Source organism: Xiphias gladius, chromosome 16 (genome assembly GCF_016859285.1).
Source record: "Xiphias gladius isolate SHS-SW01 ecotype Sanya breed wild chromosome 16, ASM1685928v1, whole genome shotgun sequence".
NCBI lineage: Eukaryota > Metazoa > Chordata > Actinopteri > Istiophoriformes > Xiphiidae > Xiphias > Xiphias gladius.
This window is the reverse complement of record NC_053415.1, coordinates 4,155,177-4,176,185: the sequence shown is the minus strand read 5'-3', so window position 1 is coordinate 4,176,185 and position 21,009 is coordinate 4,155,177. Positions and strand designations below refer to the sequence as shown.

At 38.5% G+C, this 21,009-nt stretch overlaps 1 protein-coding gene across 1 annotated transcript; it reads right to left on the bottom strand.

The window, feature by feature from the left end:
• Window positions 1–2,879: 2,879 nt before the first annotated feature.
• On the bottom strand, window positions 2,880–19,993 carry LOC120801614 (nck-associated protein 5-like). The gene is made up of 7 exons (XM_040148766.1): window positions 19,694–19,993; window positions 18,358–19,208; window positions 17,954–18,068; window positions 17,499–17,574; window positions 10,491–10,877; window positions 6,982–7,077; window positions 2,880–5,173 (listed from the first exon to the last, which is right to left on the bottom strand). Coding segments are annotated over exons 1-7 (1,827 nt in total). The 3' UTR covers window positions 2,880–5,171.
• Between the last annotated feature and the right edge of the window lie 1,016 nt (window positions 19,994–21,009).

The following is a 21,009-nucleotide window of genomic DNA, read 5'->3' as shown; positions in this document are numbered from 1 at the left end:
CCCTCTGCATACACAGTGTGCACAGCATCTTAAAAGTGGAATTAAAGCTGTTTGAACAAAATGTCCAAAATGTACTCTATTCATAAGCAAAATATGAGATGTTTTTGTCTTTGGAGAATGTTATTCAATCAGTGCCTATAAATCGAAAGGAAGTCATTATGTCAAAGACAGTAAGTAAGTAAGTAAGTAAAGCATTGTCTGTGACAGCTCAAACGGCACAAGGTTACAGGAACCTTGATGGTTCCTGAGAGGCTGTTTGCTTACCTGATTTGGAATCGAGTCCAATATTTAAACCTTTCTCTGTTGTCATCGAGGATGATGTTTTGCAGTGCCTCATTTCTATACATTCACTTCAATTTGGACCTAATAAACTGGCGTTCACAGATCGGGCAGGGTGGCCGTCTAATCAGAGACAAACATAATAGACTCAAATTCAAATGTCTCTATAAACAGTCATGTCCTCCTGTCTTGGCGAAACTGTATAAACTGTGGCAAATGAAGGAGAACAATAGAGTTATATAAGTGGAATTTCGAACAGTTCTCCAGCTTACTTTTACACACAGGCATCACTGAGGCACTTCACCCTGCAATCACACAGTGAGGATTTGAAATCAAGTCTGTTTGTTTCATAATTACAGCTAGTGTCCCCATCGAAACGGGCTCGGCACAAAAAAATCAACTCATTAATTTCCTGTCTTACAAACTCCCCGCAAACCTACTTTCCTACAGCTTTCATACAATTAAATTAAACGAATGAAATCAAATGAGCACAAAGTGAAATTGTAGAAATGGAGATTTCTTGTTATCAATACAAGTCCCGTGAAGATTGCATTGCTCCAAAACAATTTGGATTATGTGATAATAACATGAACTAGTTGAGTAATTTTTGCCTGTTCCTCACAAGAACAGGTTAGCTAGTTAACTAGCTTTAACTAAATTAAAGGCTAGTTTGGCAAGTAATATAACATTTGCTAAGATTTTAAGTTAGAATTAAACAGTTTGGCTATGTTTATGGTTAAAGAAAAACTTCCCTTTTCCCTCTGTGTGTTAAAGTTGTGCACATTAATGATGTTCGACATTAAAGTACAGTCTGTGCAGATGACTTCACACAGTTCCTTTGTGGTAGGAAAGCTTTTTTTTTTCTTTTTGTGCATGTACATAAAATCTTTCATTGTATCTTCAACTACACTTTAACTATTCTACTGGCAACATTGTAGATTATCTATCAGACCTTTCTCCTAACTACAAATAATATGTAGTTTGGTAGTTAACCTTTACAGCAAATGTAACCATGGAAACTTATAATTGTCAAGGGAAAATCTTCACAGTTGAACACTAATCCATCTATAATACCTTCGAGCAAGACACTTTTCTACTCACTCGTTGTAAGGATGTTGGCTAAAATTGTAAACGGACAGCCAACACTATCCGGTTTCGCCTGTGTGACAGCCAAACCCAGTATGTTGCAACACTGCTGGAACCCAGTAGGTGCTGGGTTTCTCCTAGACAGAGGTCAAGAGAGCTTTGAATTCAGAGATTAGGCCAGACCAGATGACCTGAGACCAAACGTTTCCAATGACCAGAGCAGGAGAAATGCTCCTTCGGCTGCAGTTGTGGATTTTCATTCAGGCTTTTTTATGCCATTATCTCATATCAGTCATATCCATATATTTTACTTTAGCAAAATCCATTTTTGAGGAAACATTAAGTTATCTAGACTGTTTTTTTTTTACTGTACGTGTTTTTCAGTTGGGCATTGCTTTCTGGTAGTATGGTTTTAGTATATCACACCATGGTGTAAGTATGTATATATAAATATATATATATATATATATATATATAAAACGTGCTAACTAGTTGGCTTTACAGGGGTCCACAGGTGGATTTTTTTTTTACCTCTAGATAGACCAAGGCTAGCTGTTTCCCCTGCTTCCAGTCTTTACGCTAAGCTAAACCAACTGTCTCCTGACTCCAGCCTCACATTTAATTGACAGACATAAGAGTGGTATCAATCTTCTCATCTAAACCTGGGAAGATGAATAGGCGTATTTCCCAAAAAATCTTCTGAGGAATAGGGAAAGACTGTGGTTAGTGTTTTGCGCAGATGATAAAAAAACTTCTGACCAAAAGACAGGAAGAGTAATCCCAGGCTACCTATCCCAGGCTGTTGAAGGGAAATGCTTATACACACACTCCAACCTCTACATCATTACTTTTTTGCTTCACTATATTAACCTCACACCAATTCTTGCATTGGCACTAAACACACCTCGCTGATGCAAAGTCACAGAATTTCTGGGGTGATAGTGTTATTTGTATGAGTCTAAAGACACCGGAGCAAGAACACAGATTACTATTCATGTGTTGTACGTGCCTCATAAGTCTCACTGTATGATTTTAGAAGTACATTGATGTCAATTTGAGAATAAGGATTCTTCATTCGTGTTTATTTTTTCATTTTAGTTTTCATCTGACAGCACTGTTGGCTGCCCGGAAGGACATTGCTTCCAGTTTTGGAAGCTCTGGTCCAGTGCCCTGGCATATGGGTTCGTATTCTGGCAATTGTTTACTTTATTTAATGAATAAGAAATCAAAATATATGTTGTTTTCACAGACTTGGAGAAGTAATCTGGACTCACTGTTCATGCAGTTTTGCATCTGTAGTGCTTCCATCTTTCATACTGGCAAGCACAGAGATTGGGATTGAGCCTGGATTCGACACTCAAACTAAAAGGAAACTGTCTCCCCTGTTGGCATAAAATCACACCTGGATCTTTTTATAGCCACATTAATTCAGTCAAATACAACAGACCACAAGGCAACATCCTTGACGTACCATAAGTATTGAAATAGTTTATTTTTTTCTCTCTTCTCTGACATAAAACAAAGAATATCAGTAGTATACAATTCTCAATTCGTACTGTTAAGGTGACTGTCACACAAGAACATCACTGTTATTATTGGGTTCTGAAAAAAAATTTTAGAAGGAGAACCTACTGTAATAGTGAGAAACAATATGTGCAATAAATGGAAAATTACATCTCTTCAGTGCTGAGTACAAATACAGGGCATTAGAGTAAATGTTAGAAAAATACAATACTCTTGTGAGAGTGACGCTCTTCATTATGTGAGCCATTTTAAAAACACAGACACCATGCTCCATCTACCCGTATCAGTACAGCCAATCTGTTCCCTGATCAATTAACACCTTGTGTCACCTGTATACGCTACATATTTCATTGAATAGACCTGTATGTTGCTATTGGCATAAACACCACTGCGATTTTACAAATATTACCTCACATATACATGTAGCAAGTGAGCAAAGATTTAAAGAAGAGGTAAATACAGTAAGATGACATGACTAATGGTATTGTGCAACATTACGGTGCTTTATATATTTCTACATCACATGTAAACTGTCTCTAGTGGTTTCAAAAGAATATGGCTATAGTCACCATGACAAGTCTGATATGTAGATTTAGTTGCATTCATTTTCTGTATATGTGATTAGCTCAGAGCAGTGTTTGGCAATATGCATTTAGGCAAATATCTACACAAGGAAGGTAGGGAGCTGATAAAGGTGTGAGGAGGAAACTTCGCAAAGCAGCTAAGACTGTCAAATATGTCAGGATGCATTCATGACACCAAAAACGTTACTATAAAGGACACAGCATACATAATAGAGAGAGAAACTGAGCAACCATGGTGTGATATCTTACAGTTAAATGTACAGACAAAAACAGACAAGAGGACGGGTAAATATCCTTGAACCATTACAGGGAACTCTGGTGTGTTCACTGGTTGTTCATATTAATCCACAGCATCTATCAGAGACAATAAATGTTATTTTCCCTGAGCTAGCACAACAATGTCTACTATGTGCCTACTAGGTGCTGTATAACTATGGTTACATGCAAAAGTCACTGCTTTGTCTTGATGTCATCACTGTGGAAAAATGGGGGAAAAAAAGAAAGAAAAAAACCAGAATGTAATTCTCATACGAAGAGTTTCATTTCAAGAGGATTTTAAAAATGTGACAACTACTTAAAATAACTGCGGGCGTGAAAGTCGGTCTTACTATAGATGATATTGCTTACAAAGTAGTAACAGATTATGTGTGATATTTCATAAATACATTACAGCGCACATCAAGCTTCACATATCTGTATTTTTGACCTATGGTGAAGAAACTCTGATGTATATGATGATGGATATCAGAATCATATGATACATTTCCGGGTTAGAGTAAACCAGAAGGTGGTTGCATGCAAATTGATATTAAAACTGTGACTATAAAAAAAGTTTCCAACTAGTCAGTGCACACTTTACTCAGTCAGGCATAGAGCTCATGACTGGCAGTCAGTAGCAATAAAGTATTTTCAGGATGGAAATCAGAGGTCGAAATCTGGAGATTATAAGGTTTCATCTGATGCTTGAAGCGTCATTTGTGGGCGACAGGGTTGCAACACCATCATTGTGCCAGTTACATACTGTTCAAGTTACAGGAATTGTGTGAGAAGTATTATTTTAATGATGGCAGCTGTGTGATGCTGCAGTTGATCCATTTAGTAAGTTACAATTTTGCAAAGGTAATTCTCTAATCAGACTTCCTCTGCATTTGTGTACATATACATTATTACTTATTGTAATTTGAGGGCAGTTAGCCCAGCTAGGTAACATGTATGGCCACAAACAACACCTAATGTGCAACTCAGATGTTTTCATAAGATGGTGATGATTACAGTTGGCTGTGATAGTGCTACAGGAGCTAACCTGCTAGTACAAAAAACAAAACAAAAAAACAACTGTTTTGTAGAATTGTTTGCACTCAGAGGAGGATAACAGCAGAGAAATTAACCATGTCTATCTAACTCTAGTGATGCAGCAGACCTGTACATTTTGAAACTGAATCAGGTGCTCACAGACGTCCAAAATGGCTGCCAGAGGGTTCAACACCTGGAAGGCTACTGAGTACCTCAACAGTACACCAAGCACAGGTGGAAGCCTTCAATGCCAAGCTCACTTGTTGTCCAGTTTTGAGCGTTTCATCCTCATACACAGTCACAGTGTCCAAACTGTGGGATTTAGGGATCCTCCATGATTTAGAGTGATAAATCCAACTGATTGCTCGATTCCTCACTCCAGGTTGACTCATTCAGCTTCAGAAACTCTGAAATGGAAAAGGATGTAGAGCAGAGTGAGATGCTTCAGCACTGTGCCATGCAAATAATGTCCAAAATGAAAAATCTGCCACTTCAAGTAAAGTAACATACTCTAATAAATGGTTATATATTGCAACATTTACAAAATGGCATTGAAGGTATTTCATAATCACACAGGCTGAGGTTTCTCTTGTTAAGAAATGCTCAATAGAGAATCTTTGATTCTTTGATTTAGATTGTATGTGTTCATTCCCAGAAATGGTTAAATCACATATTGCAATACAATTTCTCAACATGTGTAGGAAAGAACCTGTGCATACACAATCAGTGTCATAGGAGGGAAAGTCAGCAACTCCTTTAACTGAAATTACAGTTTATGACGAGTTTAATAGTATTGTAGTGTTGTTGTTTTCAATTGGTATAGAGTGTATATACACACCATTCATCCACAACATTAAACTGGTAACTGGTTTTAATGTTGTGGGTGATCTGTGTAAACGCAAATTGAAATAGACAGTTTATGATTTAATTGCATAGGGCAGAGATGATATTCAACGGAAACCTCCTTCACTGCATGTTGATATAAAGTTGCGTCACTTCCTGCATAAATCAGCCATCTAAAATGACACCAGCTCTGATTCATCGTATATAGATGGTCAGTGGGTGAATACTGTAAATGTTTTATAGGGTTGTACAGATTGTTAAACATTTGTATTCATTAAACACATATAATATATTAATAAAATCACAAGGCGAGGGAAGACAGCATTTTTATGTGCATTTTGAGTGTGTGTATTTGTCATTGTAACTCAGATGCAGCCTCAAACCGCAGGCATATCTTACGATCTACCACACACACACACACACACACACACACACACACACACACACACACACACACACATACACACACATACACACATACACACAAACACAAACACAAACACAAACACACACACACACACACACACACATACGTTGTAAATGCCAGTGTTAATGTACTGTAGTAAGATGCAAATGATGTTTGTGAAACTTGTGTTAGTCATGTGTGTAGTCACCACTATTAAGCTTGCTTTCTGTTCAGTGGGGATGGAAATGAGTTTTTACAGTTAAGTAGATCATTTGAAGTGCAGCTCTGAGGCAAATTGCAATGTTTTTACAACGTGAAACAAGTGAAATTGTTGCGTTTTTCTACACTTTTATAACTACCAGCTACAGTGACAGTTTTGGAAGGCAAGGTTTGAACATGTCTGACTAGGCTATTGGAAGCAGATTCTACATTTATTGTAATATTCAGTGAATAAATACATTGGTGTGCAAAAAAACACAAAACCAAAGGAAAAAAAAAAAAATCACTGATTTTAACTGATTGAACGAAACTATGACCCTGTTTTTAGTTTCCAAAAGTCTTTTGACCTCAGAATTTGGAGAGTTTTTAAGTTGTCATGTGAATTTGAATACATTATTCTTTTATATTTTCCAAGGCTCGAGCTCCAAGTTAATTATACAGAAACTTCTTGATTAATTTTTATGGTACAATAACACTTTAGTGAATAAATTTAGTTTGGAATCAGAAAATTTCTGCTATTCAGTAGGTTAAAAGGGTTGCTTCGACTTCCAGAAGTGATAACCTTAAAAATAACTGTTTTTTTTTTCTTACTATCCTAGCAGGAAAAGTCTGTATTTAAGACTGAATAATGAGTCAGAGAATGAAAATGTGAACGTGATGATAGGAGGGCACAGATGATGACATGGTTTTTGGCCAACAGTTTTCCGAACTGTGTCACTTCAATAAATCTGTTCCATTGTGTCTTACAGTTGGCAAGCTGAAGTCTCGTCTGTTCTTTCTGTTGGCTCGGGGTGGTTCGTGTTTTCGATTTGATGTAGGTTAACTTCTTTGGTTCCATTCCACCTGGAAAAAGCACACAATGAAACTCATTTCAGAGGTTTTCTCAGTAGCCAGACTTAATTCTCTCTCCTGTCAAGAAGAGGAGTCAAATGTGGAGTTAGGAGAACAGAATGACACTGACAGACTGACCTCTGACATCCTCAAAGAGAGCAAGATAATCACTCCGAATTCAAAGTGGCAGGAGATGAGTGACACTAAAGAAGCAGCGGCTGAGATCTTAAAAGATGACAAATTTATAATTCTGACAACCACCTCATCGAACTAAAACACTGTGCAAATAAAGACCAGGTTTAATTTTCCAGATATGGAGTGACAGTTTAGGCTGCTTAAAATCAGACAGCCAAAACTCTTCATTGTTTGACAGAAGAGAAGTCCCTCAGGACACAAATGCATTTCGCCACAGAAGCATTCAGTCTGATGCAAGGTTTGCAATCTGCACTGTCTGTGGGGCCAGAAGGGCTTCAGTGTCTGTCAAGACTCTTTTCCAAAGTAACCCAACAACATGTATGATCATTAGCTAAACCCCTCTATATGCTGAAGCAGTGTGCATGTAGTTGGGTATATAAAGGGTTTGGAGTGTTGTGCCTTTTATTTAGCCTTTCCCAAAAAGAAAAAAAAAAAAAAATGCAAAAGTGTAAGGAATGGATTAAACAGTGTGCTCTAACATTAGCTATGGTCGTTAGCACGCCCAGCTAACTAGCCCACTAGCTTCAGAAGGAATTTACCTCCAACACCAAGGGCCATTTCAGTTGTTAAAGAAAAGGGCATTTGGTGGGGATACATGTGTTATAAATTAAGCCCTGTTCACAATATCATATCCATTGTGTTGTACATCCCCATTGTATGGAAGCTGGTCCTGGATACCACTATATAAGAGTGTAGGATAATGTTAGCAGCTCTGTTCTGCTCTTTCTTGTATTTGGGGAAGTTCAGGCTCCGGCACCTTCAGCCCAAAATACTGTAATTACATTGGCCAAACACACTGGTTAGTCCTCATCTAAACTCTGTTTTGTTTCTCCAAGTATGTAAGCTACACAGCCAAACAAGGTTAAGATTGAATCAAATAAAGAAATACAAAAATAGGATCAGATTCTTACACTAGAACTAAATAGTTTCTATATTTCCATGTCTTCCATCTATCTGGTGACATTGCTAGCTTTCTGCCTAGGACATGTAGCTTTAACCTTAAGCATGATAGGGTGTATGTAGGCATCAAATGCACATTTAAGACATTTTTTACAGGGTTCTCATAAAAAACATTAAAAGGTCAGCCAGAAATAGCTTTTTTTTAAAAACTAGCTTAATTAGCTAGTTTAATTTTCTATTTCAGCCACAACATGACTGTCGTGATGCCAGAAGCACTTCTAAGCAGGACTTGAATGGGAACAGATTGTCAGTCAATTTCAAATAATAAAGTCGATTGAGTGAGACACAAGTGCTGTAACTGAGCACCAACTTGTTTAGCGCACATACGTTCATCTACCCATAATAGTCCCTATGAAACTGCAGATGAAAATACATATTCTGTGTCTGCTGGAAAAACCCTGACAACATGACTCGTTAAAAGCACTGAAAGCACATCACACAAAATACATCTTTCCTCTTGACAGTGAAAATTAGTGTTTTTCTTTGGTACATTCTGTGTGATTAGCATATTAAGCAGATCATGTCTACAGTGTGTCCTCCTGACTGAAAACTATCAGTGCAGCGATAAAGGCTCCTGTTGTGACACACCATGATCACTGCTGCATTAAGTAGTCTATTATACCTCAATCAGCCACAACATTAAAACCGGTAACTGGTTGTAATGTTGTCGCTGATCAGTGTATGTATGGTATATATAGAATTTCACTCATACCCTTGTTAAAGCAGGGCATTATGAAATCATGAGTGGAGCTTCACGAAATGCATTTCCTTGTGCGAATGTGGCTTCTCCATCTCCTTGAAGTGCTCCTTAGAATGGGTAGATGAATAACGAATTTCCCAAGCAAGATTTTCATTGGATAAGATTTTCATTGGATAGTACTTTTTAAAGAAACTGAGAGTGATACATGGCGAGAATGAATCCTTTACTGTAGCTTATACAGCAATATCTGTTTTCTGTCTGAACTTAACTTTCAAAACATTGTTTTAAAAGTAGCACATAAACACCCTACCTCAGATGAAAAAATCAAAACAAAACAGGAATGACGTACTTCAGTCTGTCAACTGATTGAAATCCTACTGATTTTAGCTCATAATTTGGAGCTTGTCCAGTCAGTGATGTCCATCGCCAATATGATGCAGGTTCAACCCGAACCGCTGTGGTACAACAATACAACTGTGGCCACAAAAAGTACCCACCCAAATGTATCATGTGCATCGTATTATAGCATCAGAATACAAAATGAACCCTAAAGTAAAATTTAACAGTGTCTCAACACAATGGCCCACATGTAAGAACCATCAGTACAAACACATTTGTTCTTAACTGCTATGTTTGAGTGATTTAAGAGAACTTGTCTAGTCTACCTTTCTCCACAGTGTGAGTTATGAATTATAATGCTTGAATCTGAATGAATTTGAGGTTTAAATATGTTTCCAAAATCAACTAAAACATTTTTGCACTGGGCGAAACCATTGTTAAAATCCAATATTTCCATGGACTGTGCCACTCCACTTGGCTCTTCTTCTTCACTGGAATAAAAGGTAAAAAATTAATGCTCTGGCTTTCTTCCTAAGGTTCGCTATGTGAGGGTCTTTATAACCTATAATGGAATTCCTCACTCGTCCATCTCTGTGACAATCATATTCCCTGGACTGCCTCCCACTCCCTCCTGGACTATTGTACTTTAATCTGATTTTTTTTAGTATCTAGTTTCGCATCAAACCATTCCTTCTTTATTTCTGTTGCAGTACAGCTCTGCAATGACACTTTGTTGACACTAGTATTTTGTAATTCTTTTGAGTCCCCTACAACTACATTGACACTACTAGATTTGTTAATGTTTCCTGTGTTGATGTCCAACAACAGAACTTCAAGCCCATGCAGTGTGGTTCTTGTTACTCTCGGATAAAATTTTTGTGAATGAAACTTGGTCATGAATGTAGTGGAACAGGTACTGTTAATTAGCAATTTAGGAGTGTTGAACATGCTAATGATCTAACAAACTGACAAACTGATGGCGTTCATTAAGTTGAAACTAACACTTTTAAACAAGTTTATGCAACAGAGCTTGATGAATTCGACTTGGACCACACATATGAGCAAAACCAAGAAAAAAGTAAGAAGGATTTAGGAATGGAACACAGAAGTATTCTTGGATGGGGCCAAATGAGCCTATTGCACTAAAAGGAGAAAAACCTACTAGCATCATCATTAATGCTGCAGTCCAAAGGCCATGCTTCTTACTGGAGCTTTTGTAGATTTACTGTACCTTGTGGTGGTCTGGGTAGCCTGCTCTGGGTATCACACACACTGGCAGAGGTCACAATGGGTTCAGACTGGGGTTGGATGGGCTGGAGGTAGGCCACAGTGGGGAAAGGCACTGACTGGATATGGGTCACGGAGGAGTCGGACAGGGAGTTGGGCACCCCTGCATGGCTGCTGTCCTTAAAGCTGGAAGGTATTCTCCACCGGGGTAATGGGGAGGGAGACATGTCCTTGCTGGAGGAACCGGGGACATTGGGAGGACTGAGGGACTGTTCTGGGGTTGATGAGGATTTGGGGAGGAGGTGTAGGATGGAGGAGAAGAAGGAACAGGATTCAGGAAGGGGGATGGTCCCAATTCCACTGTCCAACGTTCGCATCTTGCAGCCGGAGCCTGTGGCACAAGGAGAACCGTTGAAGTGGCTCAGGGTAGAGGAAAAGAAAGGGAGCACAACAGGAATGAAACAACAGGGTAACCATGGTTGAAGTGGTGCTAAAGAAACCTGGAACTTTTTATTGTTATATATCACCTGTGCTGTAACTCTGCACCAGTGTCTCTGAAATTGATAACTGAGGAATCAGTGAAAGAGACTTTACTATCAAATGAGGGCAGCTTCACCAATCGGTGATATTGTGATATCTTCTCTTCAGTATTATATGATGTTTCCCTCATGCCTCCTTGTTATTTCTTCCACGTTGTCCTTAAGCAAGGATAAACAAAAAGAATTGCTTGTTTGAGTTCAAAGCATTTGATCCTAGTGTTGTGCTTTGGTCATTTCAATGCAGACATGCAACAGATGGGTAGCCTTTTTTTTTCACTCACTCTGTAACTTGGCAATGGATTCCTCTTTAAAGCTAAGTTTAAAAATGGTTGTTTGGTACAATATAATAACATATAAGTGTGAAGCACGGTAATGATTATTATTATTATTATTATTATTATTATTTTTGATGCTAATTACACCATATACTGCCACAAAGAACGACTCAGCCAATGCAAACCTAGCCCACTTGAACCACTGCTTTGTATTACAAATGTTTTTTTAATGGGTGTGTGACTACCAGCATGCACTGATCATACTGTGAATATGAAATGCAAGTAATGGCTTATGAAATGAACCTCAAATACACCGCAAATGTATGTATTCTATTTGAATAAAATCTATCTATCTTTAATCTATCTATCTATAATCTATAAATCCTATTTGTCCGACAGACCCAGTAATGTGGTATTTCTCAACTTTAAGATTTAAGATGTTGAATTTGTATTGCTCAATCAAAAGTCTGACTTTATGCCTCCAGAATTAGAATTAGCCCAGAAAGAGTTTTTACACTAATAAACTTATGTTTAAGTTTTGTACATTTCAAATATGCAGAGTTTGTATCATTGTTTGTATCAGCTGTTGTCATGCAGGTTTATGATTTAATATGTGCCTGTAGTATGAACCTGTGGGCAATCACACACTGGAGCAAAGGCAACAGCTGCTTCCCCTTTATTAATTAAGGCATGGACACATGAGACTTCACACCCCTATTCTGTGTTTGTACAACTCATTTTTCTTCACTCTTTTCTCATTTAATTTTTAAGCCACTGTGCACAAATTAATTGATTTATTCAAATTCATCACATTACAAGTCATGCTCTGCTAAAAAAAAAAGAAAATGTGGATAGGGTAAGAGTAAAAGTTTTACAAATAAAGTTGACACTATTTGTTGCCATGGATATAGTATAATTTTAGCAGTTTTATTTATAGTTCAGCTATAAACGAGATATAAACTATGCGCATCATATTTTAAATTAGATGAAAATTTCCTTCTATCCAGCATTGAAAACATCTCCGTAGCTTTATTTAGAGGATGGCTTATGGCTTCAGCCTGGCAACTTTACTAACATCCACGATGGTTATCTACTGCAGCTTCAATGTATTAGAAATTAGCTTAAAGTATCTATGTCTGTTAGTTAAGCACCACTTGAGATAAAATGACTCGGCCAACTTGTTTCCTGTCATGTTGTAAACAAGAACAAATAATTTAATTGAGAAGACATAGAACAGAGACACCACTATTGATTAATTTGGTCTTTAGTTGGAAGTTTACAAGAACTACTGTGACACAATCTTCCCTAGGAAGGCAGAATCACAGAGGCTGAGAATTGATTGGTTTCAACAAGCCTTTTACATGGTCAATAAGATTGTTGTGCTCCTCGCATCTCTCTGTTGTACCAAGCTTGATCAATAAATCCTCAATGTCACATGACAACAACAATTTTAAAACACAGCATTGCACTTGTATGAGAATAATGTGTTGTATTTGTTCAATAAGTCCTCCAACCTAAACAACCATATAGGTCGCTTGTCCCAATCTTTGGAAACGACCCATAAGAGCATACCAGCAGCAGACATACTGGTCCTTTGTTGTCATAGTGACAATAATAAAAACATGGTTAATGTTATGTAATGGCCAATGTTTGATTAGTTTTAGCACACAAAGTACTTGGTTAGATTTAGGAAAAGATAGTGGTTTGGTTTAAAATAAGTACTTCCTCAGGGTCAGAGGACCTTCATTGTCATAGTTACAATAATAAGCATGTGATTAAAGTTGTGGAATGGTCATGGATAAAAGAACCCATTGTGAAAATCGGTTTAGCGCGGGAAACAAACAGCGGTCTTCTGTTTGAAAATCCTGTCTTTTGTCAACCCATACATCCACCACAACCTCCTGCTAAAGCAGACTTTGTCGTTATTTATACTACATCACCTGACTTCCTCCTATGCTCCCCTCATAATTACTATGTACTTTAGAGGTCGCCCTACAATAACATGTAACTATGACTCGTAATAACCGGCTGGCACAGACGACCTAATGGGTCGTTTTATACAGGAGGACAGTCTCACTTATTGTAGGATTAGTATTTATACGAGAAAAGGTTTAGCCACAAAAAAAAAAAGAGAAAAGAAAGAAATAGTGCTGATGAATGGACTGGCTTAGTGTATATGTAATTGAATGAATTATGTTCAACTTTAGAACTCAGCAGGATTCATTCGTTGCGAACTGGACAAAACTGATTATTTACCTCTCCATTTTCAGACCAAACTTTGTGTATATATGTTTCAGAAATACATTCCATTGTAATCCTCAGTTTTCTATTGTCTATGAGTGTATATTTTTCTTTTCTGTTTTTAATGTTTGAAAGGTCTTCATGTTCATGTAGTTTTAATTTTGTTTATGTATGATATATTAATTCTCTCGTAAAAGTAGATAAAAGGAGAATTACAAAAAAGAAAAGAAAAGAAAGAAAGATACTCCAGGTCGTGGTTTGATGTCTTTGGCCCTTTTTGTGTTGTGTTACTGCTGTTGTCTCGCTTTTAGCCAGTGTCCCCATAAGGATTGTTTACACATCACATAGGATGATTATATGATTGTATAATGCTTTATGGAAATATTGGAACATAATTTTATTCTCAAAGGAGAACTCAGAACATGTCATTTACAAAGGAGATCTGTATAATGTAAAAGTAATAAGAACATGCAGTTTAAATTCAGTTGGTCTTCAAATGTATGATATCAAAGACTGAAGATGACTTTAAAGCAACAGCCAGAAAGAAGTTCAAATGCAGTTTCTGGCTATAGTGTAAAAACCACAGTTGCTTAATTGTTGGTTGCACTATGCTTATTTTTGTTTGTCTTATTTTATTTTAAAACATCAAGTTGAACACTGCTCTGTCATCGTTACATGAGGCCCAACAGGTTTATCAGTGATGGCATAATTCAGCTCACATCTGAAGGCAAAGGTAATTCACTCAGTTGTGGCTTGGATGAGTGTGCTTAGCTGATGCAGTGCTGGAATTTAATGAGGTGATTAAACCGTGAGGGCAGGCGTCCGTCCATATCAAACATGCTTGATATTTGCAGCGCCTTGCCGGTGGTGTCCTTCTGGGCGATAAAATTTCAGCAGGTCTGTCACGAGTCCTCTACCTGAGCGATGTGGGAGGTTTTATAAGCTGCTATTTTTAATTTAGTAAGTGACCGCAATGAAATAAGGACCAAACAAAGTTTTACTTTCTGTCTAGTTTCACCCTCTCATTCATCCACTCTCTCTCTCTCTCATTTTAACTATATTTCTACTCCTTGTTTCAACTAGGTAGTGAGTGGAAAAATGCTTATACGTGTGGGTTGGAACAAGGGAGAGAGATCGGGTGTACCAAATTGTCATTGAGCGGCAAGTTGCCCCAAGCCAAATGGAGCTTGAGTGTTTTGACATATTCGGGGTTCTTTCTGGTTCAAAGTTTTGGACTTTGGCAAAAAAAGAGACCCATTTCAAGTACACCCAAAGTTGCTGTAATTTTGCACCAAATAAAAAGTACTGTTCATAAAAATGACTTCGGTAAACAAGGGGCATAACTACCGTGGCTCTCACTGAATAAACCTATTCCCATTGATCCATTTTATTAATGAAGTCCTTCTGAAGGGACAGAACGTGACCATTTTTTGTAGTAATATACAGTTAAAAAGAGTCTGGGGCAGCCCAGAAGCCCAGTAATGGTTATGGCTCAACAGGATGCCATATCCAGGAAACAGGAAGCTACAAACAATATGTTAAAGAGTTTGAAAAAGCCAAAGTAGAGATCTTGTATCTGGGATCAAGTTCAACTCTAGTTCAACTTAACTGTAATTATCCAAGAAATTAAAGGATTTACTATCTTCTGAGTGTACTGTTCCCCATTAAACCCTTAATATTGTTCACAATCATTAAACACAAAAATTTCTTTCTTATTTGGCCAACTGTGGCATAACTGCAATGTCCATGGTTCAACTTCCAAGCCGGGTGATGTTTGCTGCATGTCATACCCTTCTCTCTCCCCATGTTTCCTATCTCTACACTGAATGTCAAATAAAAACAAAAATACCCAAAAAATAATCTTAAAATAAAGAAGTCTATAGCCATGCTAGTAGCTCTGTTGGGCTGTACCATCTTAGTTTGGCAACATTTGCAATGGGGCACTGAACACAAAATACAGCTGAGGCTTATGGGAATTACATTGGTTTTGCAGGTATTCATAAACCAAAGTACTGGACAAATTAAAATTGCATAGAAAAAAAAGTGGTGGCACTATATGAAAGGTAAGGGAGTCAAAGTTAATGCAATTTTTACGAATCACGAATGTATGTACCAAACTTTGGCAATCTATCAAATAGTATTTTTTTTTCTGAGAGACTGATGTTGCCATCCCCCATTAAAATGCTTCAGAAATCTAAACAAATAAACTGCTCTTTATCATTATCTGTAACAGCAGCACTGTTTGTCCACTTCTGTGCCACTTCGCCCAGAGGGATTTAACACTGGGAAACTAGAGTTTAAATTTCAGGCAGAAACAGCACTTTACTCTGGACAATTCCATCCTCACTCCACCTCAATATTGTGATCATATGACAACACAATCGATTTGATTTTGGGTTCTTTCAGTAGAGTGATCCACGCAAAACCAGTTGAAGCAAATTCATTATGGGTCCACTACTTCTTCTAAGCATGGTAAGGAGGGAGTTTGGGCCCTCATATGGATGAATAGGTTCATCCTGATTGGATGAGCCTGTGCATGCCAATTTTCAGAGCATGGATCTGTGAAGATGAGCGGTCACACCTACATACAATATCTCCATTAAAAGTGCTATATGTAGGTTCTTGCTATTACTACATAGCCAATGATAGCATTAACAGGGGTTTACCTGCCAGTCAAGAAAAAATGTTGTGAGTTCAGCATCAAACTTCATTCCATCACTTGCCAAGAGCTGTCTCCAGCAGTGAAAAGCAATGCCAGTGTTAACTCTTTTTTTGCTTCTGTTTCTATCACTATTTTTTTAATTTTATTGAAGTTAAATGATAACCAGCTAGCCCAGGCCCATCCCATCTTGTAATACCAATTTGCGATAGTGAGTCACTGCAGCATTCAGTTTGCCAGTCAGTCCAACATAAGTGGATGAAGATGTAGAACTCCTCAGAGGGCATATTCTAACCTTGTCTTGTAAATGCACCAATGGTTGAAGCTCTCGGTAAGTAAACAGCTGTTAATGCTAATGTTGGCTATGTAGTGATGAAACTTACATATTGCACCTTTATAGGGCAAACTCTTTGTGAAATACAACCAAAATGAAATGGTTCCTATTTGCCCTGATTCAAATTGCCAATCAAAACAATACATAAATGCATAGGTAGAACAAATAAAATGAACATAAAAATGGAGGAAAAAAGCACACACTGACAAAAATAGGCATTTTGCATGTTTTTTGACTGCTAATTGCATATTCATCATGTTTATAACTTACACATATATGTCATATTTGGTCTTCACTTCTGTCTGCAAACTGTAAAATGGTAAGCACAGATAAAACCTTGAGGCTAGAATTCTAAAAGGACACAGCTGTTACAAGAGCGGAGACAAACCACTTAAAACATTTTGAATAGAAAAGTCCATAATGCCAAAGCTGGCAGTTGTATGACACATATTCGGCCCCTTCCCCCCAAAAGCCAACTGTCTGCTTTATAATAGCAAAAAAAGATACATATCAAGCCAACGAAAGCAAAACCTGACGCAAGAGAAACCTTGCACATGTGTAGTACAAGCATAACCTGTGGGAAAAAAGCATTTTAAAACTTATTTTGGGGCAAAGTCACTGAACCTTTAAACAGTTTTTTTTATCAGATTTGACTGGTGATTCTACAGATGCAGTTTTTATGTCCCGGTGACTGCTGAAAGTGAATTTATGGCTCTCTCCCCATTCATTTAGATAGAGACCTGGTCTTGTTAGCCTGAAATAACTGCACTGGGGTGTTACCAAGATGGCTGCCGAGTGGCAAGACTTATCTATAAGGACTTTGACACAGCTAACATTGCTATTAAGTTAGCTAAATTCTGTTTCTCAGTACTAAGATGTTCTAGAGGGATCCATTACTTACTATTGTCAATGAGAGTAAGCAATTATGGACAATCCAACACAACAGAGAATAGAAAAATCTGACCTATTGCTGCATCCTGGTTGAGGCTCTTCACAGTAGATCCATTTTCACCATCAGTTCTGCGGCTCATCATCTGCATCTTTGTGTTTTTGTACAAGGACAAAAAAGAAGTTACGTACATGCTCTTTCATACTCATACATGTACAATGTCAGTGTTTGGTTCTTGCGTTTATCTATATTCTCTTATCATAGCATTATGGTATGTAGTAATCTTTTTGTGGCTATGGATGACAATGAAAACCTAACCTTCAGTCTTAATGCCCCTTAACTGTCTAAAGTGTCTCTAATCCATTTCTATTTTTTTTTTTTTTTTGTTGGATTTTTAAGGTGTATTCTTTTTGAAATTATTAACAAACATCGTGTATAAAAACAGGGAGTACAAATCTTTCTATATAGAATACCGAATACATACCAATAAAATAACTGCTTGTTTTATGTTGAGTAATGATTTAATTTACCTTTGGGTCACCAGTGATGTCAGTATGTCCCTGTATCTCATTCAGGGACATTCCTGGGCAGGGCATTGATATGCATGCCCGCACTGCATCATGAGACTCTCTTCTCCCCACAGAACTGAAAGAAAACAGTTCGTCATCAAACCACTACATACTGTAATGCAACAGTATGAAACCTGGGTGCAATTCTTTGTATGAAAATTGTCTGAACTGGTCGAAGGGCTAAGGAGACGGATAGATATGTCTAAGACTACTTGATAAAAACGACCAATGTCATTTGAGGCAGTAAATTATTTTACTGGCATTAAGCTACGAAGAAATCTGCTGGAGAAAGCGCTTAAGGTTTACTGTTAAGATTAAATGAAGTAAAGAGATGACATTCATTACTGATTTACTAAATTTCTTACCAGTCTTTTCCATCACTTTTTCTTCTGTCTCTCTTTTTTTCAGACTTTGCCTGCTTTCCTCCCAGAAGTGATGTTATCTTTTGTTCCCTCTTGTCCTCTTTAAGTTTTGGTGGATCAGCCTTTTTGCCGCTTGGAGCTGGAAGCTTACTCTTACGAAAACCAAACCAATTTGCCAAGGTTGAGCCAGATTTTTGTTTTACTTCATTGCTTCTCTCCTGTTCTTGACACTTGTGGAAGTTCTCCTCTATGCCGAGCATCACCTTCTCTTCGATTGTGGTTATAGTGCTTTGTCTCTCTGGTTCTTCAGAAACTGGCTCACCAAAGGCGCTTGAAAACTGTTGCTCAATCTGAAGGCGCCTAGCCTGTTCTCGCTGGAGTTTAAGACTTTGAAGTCTTTCACTGGAGGACCCCAAATGTGAGGGAACTGTCAGGCCCTCTTCAATCAAGAAGTTGTTCAAAAGGGATCGATTCATTGGACAATGGTAGCTGCTGGAGCAACTCATACTTCCTGGAAGGACATCACCAAGAGAGTTCAAGGAGCTCCCTGAGTGTGTTTTGATCTGGGTGCGGATCTTTCCAGATCTGTTGAAGCTTGGCCTATCCATGTAGCGTGCACCAAAACTCTGGCTACGAGCCTTGGCCCCATTCATGCCCATTACTGGCTTAAGGAGCGGTCTGGTTGACACTGACACAGACCTTTTAAACAGCCAACCTTCCTCATCAAATCCCCAATCTAACATCACACCGCTGTCTGATGCAAAAGGTTGAACGGAGGGCTCAGAATCCAGCGAGTTACAGCGGGTCTCAATCTTTTTGCGTGCTTTGTCATGAGCACCACATTCATGTGTCACCTGGGAATCACACGTAAAAGTCTGAAAGGTCTGGACACTTTTTGTAGTAGAGTTTGTATCATCTTTGTTCTGTCTTCCTAAAATGAGGAAGGTACTGGTTTCCTGTCCAGTGATTGCCTCATTAGATTTAGCATTTACAGGAAGAGACATTTTTACAGCTCTTGAAGAGGAACTCTGAGAATCATTGGAAATCCCATGGTAGTAAATATTGGAATATGCCTGAGGCAAGACTTCTGAAAGTTTGGGCTCACTAATGCTCTGATGAGACCTTTGTAAAATGCTCTGACTTGGCAGTATAGAGGGAGCACCATTTTCATCATGGCATGTGGCAGTTCTGTTCATTGATAACTGGCTTGACTCTGAAGCTTGAGATTCTTGAACTGGCACAGGTGTTATCTTGGATGAGTGGGTATGGTAGAACTTAGCAGGGATATCTGTCATTGGCTTTCCTTCAGCACCCATTTGTTGGGCTGTATGTTGATTACCTGTAGTTGTACTGGATTGTTGAGGCTGTAAAACAGGAGAAAGCTGATGTGATTGTGGCTTGGTGGTGCTCGATGTTGTCTTTCCAGTATTAGAGCTTTGAGCCTGATCCACAGATTTATAAGCTTCAGATAAGGAGTCACAGCTGGGTCTAAGAAGAAGGGAAGTAGTTCGACCAGGAGGAGGTGGGGGTGGTGGGGCCTTAAGTTCTGAGTGGGAAACATCACAGTGCTGGTCTTGTCGTCGCAGTTTTCGTGGGGAGCACGGTAAGTTGTCATATATGCTTTCTTCCACAGGATCATTGCTTGATTGAGGTCTTGTGATTTGCAAAGACGATTTTGTTGGGCTCTTAGAGCATTCATTGATCCATGGAGGCTTAAATGTCTTTGAATATTTGACAGGGGAAGCAAGGGGAGAGCAATGTTGCACGCTCTCGAGAGACTTCGAACTTGTTGACACCACAATATTCTCATCTCTCTCAACTTTAGATAATGCTCCTTTGCTTGAACCATGTGTTTTACTGAGATTTGTCCTTTTGCTAGGAACACTGTGCCCAGTAGAGTTTGATTGTCCTTTGGACCTGGAGCCCTTAATAAGCTTTTGGTGGAGAGGAGAATGTGTATGCTTAGCTTGCTCTGGTCCTCCATCTGCACTCTTGCTCCGCAAAATAAATGCCTTCCTTGCTGAGTCACATGGCTGAGGTTTTGGTTTCCTCTGTGGAGATTCTGAGAGTGTGTAGTCCTGGCTTTCACCGCCAGCTTGACTTGCCTGGTCTCTGCAATGAGGAACCTCCACTGAAGAGCTGCGCTGTCTGGCTTCATTTACACACCTAAGAGCTCTTGTTGCAGTATGTGGAATAGATGAGCTCACATTGCTTGTCCCTGCTTCCATTTGCTTGATTGCAAGTCTGCCCTGTTGTCTTTTGACATGATCGAGTCTTGATTTACGGTCGGTAGAACATTCTTTGTTATTGTTTCTGTCACTGAACTTTATGCCTGATACTTTTTGTTTTTCTAGTGAGTCTTTATTCTTTTCCTCTCGATGTGTAAGGCTATCTGTTGGGCTTACACCAGGTTTTATTGTGGGGCCCTCCAAAAATAAGAAGTTGTCTGTCACAGGTGAGGGGAAAAGTACAGAATTCCCTTCAAGTTTTACCGGGTCTTCTAGAAAATTGCCATCATCATCCCTAGTGACATCCAGTTTCTCCAAGCACAGCGGCTCTTTTGTCGGTTGGTCATTGGATTTCCTAGTTCGTAATTTAGGTGAATCATCATCTGCATCATCAGAATCTAGGGCAGCAATTCCTTCTTCAGCCTTG